The following is a 6,975-nucleotide window of genomic DNA, read 5'->3' on the forward strand; positions in this document are numbered from 1 at the left end:
TGTTTCTAACGAATGACGACAGGTGGTGATTGTGCCACTTAACACAGTTGCTAATGCAGTGTTGCCAGACAGCTCAAAGTTTGATTGCAGTGTTGCTAGTACGACGTTTTGCTTGACAAGGCGTTCAACGCCATTCGAATGAGCCAGTGCGTTCTTAAATTTAAGTTCGGAATGCTAAACGATTATCGGTTTGCTTTTTTACATTTCTGTTTCCTTCATACATTTTAACACGGTTTTAGCTGGACACGTGCACGAGCTAAAAGTAAAATTTTTCAGTTTGTTGGCAGCTAAATTAATTAAATTCTGTATTCCATTCATTTGAGCTAGTTCGGAACTGTTTGGTTGGAACACAACTCTAATCTCTTGCACGTCAGCCTAGTTAATTTCGTTTTTTATACAATTTTTATACAACATTTTTAGCAGTACGCAAATCAACGCGACGCCAGTAACAACAGCAAGTTCCGCTAAACAACAAATATAATCGCAGAAATGGCCGAGGTTGAAGCCGTGCAAGTTATTGCAGAATCATTGAAGCAACAGGTAAGACAATTGGAAGCGGCAATTCGTGAGGGCAATTGATAATTGGTAAAATATAGCACTATTCGCATAATTGGTGTACTCTTAACAGCTAATAGTACAATAAACAACAAACCCGCTTATCTTTTACCTGTTTATTGTGCAAAGTTCAAAACTCTTAACACACTGTTTTTGTTTTTGCTGTAGAGTGCTGTTTCTTTGGTTATTTTTGTTGCTGCTGTTGGTAGTCAATATAAGATATGAGCGGATTGTGATAAAACGGTGTTCCAAAGGTTTTTTAATACACGGTCGTCGTAAATATAACGTCTGTTGCTGCGGCCGTGGATTAAAATCAATAAACGGTCCCTAATCGAAAACGCAGAAACAAAAGCGCTATTTCTTGTGTTTGTGCTAATTAGCTAGCTTTTAATTGTTAAAATTTTTATTCTTTTTGTTGCTTGCAGGGCGTGGAATATGTGTTCGGCATTATTGGCATACCCGTCATTGAGCTGTCCATGGCCTTTCAGGCGGCAGGACTTAAATATGTTGGCATGCGTAACGAACAGGCCGCATGTTATGCAGCTCAGGCCATTGGGTACTTGACTGGCAAGCCAGGCGTTTGCCTGGTGGTCTCCGGACCAGGACTTCTGCATGTGACGGGTGCGCAATTTTACTACATCCAGTAATAATAATAAATTAATAGGCTTTACGCATTTGCAGGCGGTATGGCAAATGCTCAGGTCAATTGCTGGCCACTCATTGTGATTGGCGGCGCCACCAATCAGGACCATGAAGGTATTGGCGGATTTCAAGAGTGCCCTCAAGTAGAACTGTCACGCCCGTATTGCAAGTACGCAGCGCGACCACCCACAGCCGCCTTGATTCCATTGCACGTAGAGAAAGCAGTACGATATGCCACTTATGGACGCCCCGGCGTCGCATATCTGGACTTTCCCGGGAACATTTTACAATCAAAGGCTGTGGAGGAAAAAATCTACAAAGCTCTGGCGCATCCTGCCCCGCCTCTGGCCTATCCACCTCACGACGATGTTATACGCGCAGCCCAATTGCTGCGTCAAGCCAAGCGACCATTGGTAATTGTGGGGAAAGGCGCTGCCTATGCCCATGCCGAAAACACGTTGCGTCACTTCATCGATAACACAAACCTACCATTCCTTCCCACGCCTATGGGTAAGGGTGTGGTAGGTGATTCTGCTCCGCAATGTGTTAGCGCCGCGCGTACCTTGGCATTGCAGCAGGCTGATGTGGTGCTGCTCCTGGGTGCTCGTCTTAACTGGATTCTGCATTTCGGACGTGCGCCTCGTTACGACAAGGATGTTAAGTTTATTCAAGTTGACATATGCCCGGAGGAGCTACATAATTCTGTAATATCGACTGTAGCCATACAGGCTGACATACGTCCCTTCGCAGAGCAATTGTTCGAACAAATGAATGCCGTGAACTTCCGCTTTGGTTACGAGCAAGACTGGTGGAAGAAGTTGGCAGCAAAGTGCAAGCAAAATCGGGATGCAGTGCTGCAGATGTCGTTGAATACGTCCGCTCCACTGAACTACTATACTGTCTTCCACCATCTGCGTGAGCTTTTGCCCCGTGACACAATTATTGTGAGCGAGGGTGCTAATACCATGGACATTGGACGATCGATGCTTTTGAATGAGCAACCGCGCCATCGCCTTGACGCTGGTACCTTTGGAACCATGGGTGTGGGACCGGGATTTGCGGTAGCCGCTGCTCTCTATTGTCGTGACTATGCACCAGGGAAGCGTGTGCTGTGTGTGGAGGGCGACAGTGCTTTTGGCTTCTCTGGCATGGAGATTGAGACGCTTGTAAGGTACAAGCTGCCAGTCACTATTGTAATTGTGAACAACAACGGAATTTACGGTGGCTTCGACAAGGAGACCTTCGAAGCTATTCGGGTTGACGGCGATCTAACTCAAGTGTAAGACCTACACTGAAGTCTATGAATGCCCATTGATGATTTATTTCACTTTATTTCAGCACACCTACTTCGGCGCTTGGTGTTCAAGTACGTTACGAACAAATGATGAAAATGTTTGGATTGGAGGGTTTCTTCTGCACAGAGATTAGCCAACTGCAGGAGGCCATAAAGGCGGCAAATAAACTTACCGATAGGCCCACTATCATAAATGTGGCTATCAACCCCTCTTCGGATCGCAAGGCACAATCGTTTAATTGGCTAACAGAGTCGAAACTTTAGAATCACGCCTATCTGGTCGCCTGCAATCTAGGATTAAGCACAAAGTTCAGCATTCCTTAAAATGTATTGCCACGAATTTTTTGTACATACAACTTGCAATTTTTATAACTGAATATTTTACATCGGAATCTAGTTATTAGCCCGTTGCAACTCCTCTTCCAAGCCAAGATTGTGCAGAAATGCGTTAAAATTTACCAAGCGTCCCTTGTGTAGAAATGGAAGCTTGGGGCACAACTCGAAGGCGATATTGACGGGTACGATATCGGGAACTTGGTCTTCGCTATGCAAGCTGAAAAATCCCAACACATCACGAACCTCAATCTCTCCTAATTCATTCCTCTGCAGCACCTTTAAGATGTCTTCGATCAGCTCAATCGTGAATGGCAAGCGACATCCGCGCAACGTCGATCGCACCTGCGATTCGCTTATGTATGCTCGACATGTTGGATTAATGTGACTTAAATGCTCTAATAACTCTTGTTCACCTTCCCAAAGAGATCGCTTCAGTTCCAGGTGCGCCGCTGCACGCACAGTGTTGCGATCATGAGTTTGTGGTGGCGCTTGCTCTGCCGAGAAGTAGCGACATACTGTTACAATCTCGTGATTGAGTAAAGATTCTTTGGGAATATAGCAGAGGAGCATGCTGCGCAGCGTATCATAGCTAATGTTGGTATTTTCGTCCAAATTGCCGTCGGGCTGACAGCGCAACACGAATTCTTTGTAGTGTGGTCGCACTGCCTTCCTAATCTTGTCCATGATGGTTTTTATGTTGCTCACCGGAAACTGTGAATGTGAATTGGATGTAAGTTTGTTGGTGGTTCCACCTTAAGGCTTACCTCGTCTGGATGCTGCTCCATGAAAAGAAGTGTGAACTCGTCAGCCGATATAATATGGAAGATATGATCCTTCAAACTATGGGTAGCGCCAATATAAAAGTCATGAGCTTTGTAGTACTCGGGTCGGCTTGAGCTGAACTTGGGCTGGCCTGGCAATGGAACTCGTGCTCGTTTCAAGAACTCACCACCCACAAAGCCCGAATTACGACGTGCCTGCTCGTAAATCTGTAGAGTGTCATCAGCCAGATAGTAGTTGATAACAAAACTACGTTTGCAGTTCTCGCGCACTGCCGATAAAAGCTTGGCTTCAAAGCGCAGGATGCAGCCATCATACTTCAGCAATTTTTGGAAGTTTGCCTGCGGGGCTTTGGGTTCCACAGAAAGGCAGTTCCCCTCAGAATCTTCGTATGTTCCCCAGCCATTGTATGGTGGTAGGCGACGGTCTCGAGTGTTGTTTCGGATATCGTCCCGCACTGGAATTGGCTGGGCTGTGAATTCCTGAATGCCGTACTGGAGTAGGAAGACAAATATATTATTAAGGGCGTAGGCAGCTTTTACCAAAGGGGGGCCAACAAATTAAAATTTTAATTAAATAATGCACGATGCATTTAAAAAATAACTTATGCATATGATCAATGAAAAAACTTCAACTAATCCAACTCAGATCCATTTTAAGGCGAAATATTGCGTCTTAATAATGAAAGTGTGGTCTGCCTACGCCCTTGTATATTATTATATATGATATCTACTTGCCCCTCAGGACTCTTGGGATACAACAGACTTAAAGCCTCACATTAATACCCTTAAGATAATTTTCGGGAAATATAATGAATTAAAGATCCCATTTTAGGTGATTATATTTTAATGTGGACTTGGATAATATTTTTCCTAGGCCCCCATAACATCAACTATAAATGACGTCGAATAGTGGTTTAACATTTGAACTCTTGTACGTAGATACTGGAAAATCTAAATGTGTTTATGTACTATACATGCATATGTGTACATATACAAATGCATGATAAGATAAATTGCTATAGAAATGTCCGTAAGTTCGTCTGTATGAGCTCCGAGAGCGATGAAGAGTTGATTTATAACACCTGTGAAAATCCAACTTGCTAGTGAGCTTAGTGAAATAACTTTTGTCTTAACATAGTTAGAAGGTTCATCGAAATCGGTATACCATACGCTACAGCTGCCATAGTAACGATTGGTGTAACAAAATTTGTTGTAGTTCAATGACTGTGATGAAGAAAGGGGCAGGGAAATATATTTGGAATGGCAATGGGAATATTGATTCACAATATAAAATCGAAATAAATCTGTTAAAATGTTTTTACAATCATTAAATTTTTGAATACCTTGTTACAAACATTATTTCAGCATGTCGCAAGGACATTGATTCTCGGGTAAAATTTGAGTCGAAAATAATAAGAATAAATCATTACCTTCTCCTTATAGTATTGTTGGGTGAAATGATCGCAACTGGTAAGCACGACGGATCGACCAAACACATTCAGCACAGCGCCAATTCTCAGATCCTCATCAGTATAGAAGGTCTGATTTTGGCCTGCGTTCAATGGGTCGGTAATGTAACGCACGTCGCGCATATTAGAGCCGAGAACATTGAGAAGCGTAATGGATGTCTGCTGGCCCGGTAGTGGCGTCCCCGAATACTCTTTTGGCAACTTGTCGCGCTTAAGGAAGGTATTGGGTCCCTCGCGGCCTGAGTTCGGCGGATATTTCTCCTTGATATCAATCGTGTCGTCCGCTAAATAATAACAGATTTCTAACCGCCGTACATCTCCATATTCCGAGTTATCATTCCAGTAACCGAGAAATTTAAGCACGCGTCGATCAAATTCTAGGAACTGGGCGAAAGAATGCTTTTTTGGTAGTGCTCCTGCATTTGGAAGCTGCTTCAAGCCGGAACGTTTGCGTAACTCGGTGGTGGGATCACTGAGAATATAAAATAGATCGCGTTAGTTGGATTGAGCTATCAAAATCAGATTCAACCGACTTGGGCTCCTGAAGTGCTTCAGGCACAACAATCCCAGCACGGTTTAGAAACTGCCGTGTAAATGTATCGCATCCAGTTATATGGTAGACCCGATCAAAAATCTGCACAACCGCATCTACATTCAGGTCGAACACATTAATAAACTCGTACTGATTTGGAGCTGGTTTAGGAATATGCTGGCGATGCACCAGACACCCTTGAGGTATTCCTGAGTTTTCTACTTTGGGCTCAGTCACTTGCATAGTGCCATCCTCTAAATAGAAGTAGATTTTTACTTTGCGCACTTGATAGGCGGCATGAAAAACTTCCGTCAGATGTTCTTTAAAGTAGGCATTGAAACAGAGCACTTGCTTGTCGTAGGTCAGCCAGGGGGGCTGCTTATAGACGGCCCGGGGCGCCCACAACGTATTTAACTGCGAGGGAACGGGAGGGCATTTGGGATCCACCACCATGCCCATTGGGTCGACGAGTTCCGGTTCGCGACGGTCCGAAAGCATGTGTATACCCTGGTAGTGCATCAGTGTTTGCTGGCGCGGATGACGCCGTTTCGTGTACTGCATGTGAAAGGACTCCAATGAAGAAGTTTTTTTTTTGGAAGTACCTATGTGTCCGCTACTTACGTCATGAAACTGCGCACCTGGAAGAAGGGGCATTCCCGGCAGTCTTAACATTGCGAACAAATTAATTTTGTCTTCTAATTTTTAAATTCGCAGAAAATGTTGCTTGAATTTAATCGCGTTTTTGAGTCCGAAAATTGAGTCTTACTTATGTGTCGAAAAAGGGTAAGCAACTGTGGCAGCTAATGCTATGTAGCAGAATTTTTGATTCGTCCATTTCGACATTTGCACATGTTCGTTAAATGGAACAAACAATGCCATGGCAATGGCCCGCCATGACAGCGAGCCTAACAGCAACAACCGAAGGCCGCAATTTTATCCAGATCCTGTGTGTTGAAATAGCATATTTTCATTTTCACGAAAATTTATTTATAAATCCTTCTTTAAATTCTGGATTCACATGTTTTTAACTTCATCTTGGTGCACTAGTTTTTGCATTTCCACGAAGGAAAAGTCCAAAGCAACTGTTTAATGAAATTTAAATATTACTTCGTAATCAAAATTGTAGATTTTAACAATTTGTTCCAGGGTACATACAAAGGGTAAAGTAACACACAGAAGGAGGCGTCGTAGACCCCCAAAAGCATATACATACAAGTATGTATGTATATTCATGATAAGGGTGACAAGCCGAGTCGATGTATCCATGTCTGTCTGTATAAACGCAAGTATCTCAGAAAGTACACGAGCTAGAATAATAGAATTGGGTATCCAGATTTCCTTAAATTCGAGAAAGGACGAGTTTGT

The 6,975-nt window shown here is 43.4% G+C and overlaps 2 protein-coding genes across 2 annotated transcripts; one reads left to right on the forward strand and one right to left on the reverse strand.

The window, feature by feature from the left end:
- The first annotated feature begins 243 nt into the window (after window positions 1-243).
- On the forward strand, window positions 244-2,868 carry LOC115633987 (2-hydroxyacyl-CoA lyase 1). The gene is made up of 5 exons (XM_030531510.1): window positions 244-262; window positions 421-540; window positions 981-1,176; window positions 1,237-2,476; window positions 2,536-2,868. Exons 2-5 carry the CDS (start codon window positions 490-492, stop codon window positions 2,753-2,755), a joined length of 1,707 nt encoding a protein of 568 aa, XP_030387370.1. The 5' UTR covers window positions 244-262; window positions 421-489; the 3' UTR covers window positions 2,756-2,868.
- On the reverse strand, window positions 2,801-6,514 carry LOC115620742 (EF-hand domain-containing family member C2). Its single transcript, XM_030514139.1, has 5 exons — window positions 6,232-6,514; window positions 5,612-6,165; window positions 5,040-5,550; window positions 3,592-4,101; window positions 2,801-3,538 (listed from the first exon to the last, which is right to left on the reverse strand). The coding sequence occupies exons 1-5, from the start codon at window positions 6,280-6,282 to the stop codon at window positions 2,885-2,887; spliced, it is 2,280 nt and encodes a 759-aa protein (XP_030369999.1). The 5' UTR covers window positions 6,283-6,514; the 3' UTR covers window positions 2,801-2,884.
- Window positions 6,515-6,975: the final 461 nt, after the last annotated feature.

This window comes from Scaptodrosophila lebanonensis, unplaced genomic scaffold (genome assembly GCF_003285725.1).
Source record: "Scaptodrosophila lebanonensis strain 11010-0011.00,11010-0021.00 unplaced genomic scaffold, SlebRS2 tig00000001-arrow-pilon, whole genome shotgun sequence".
NCBI lineage: Eukaryota > Metazoa > Arthropoda > Insecta > Diptera > Drosophilidae > Scaptodrosophila > Scaptodrosophila lebanonensis.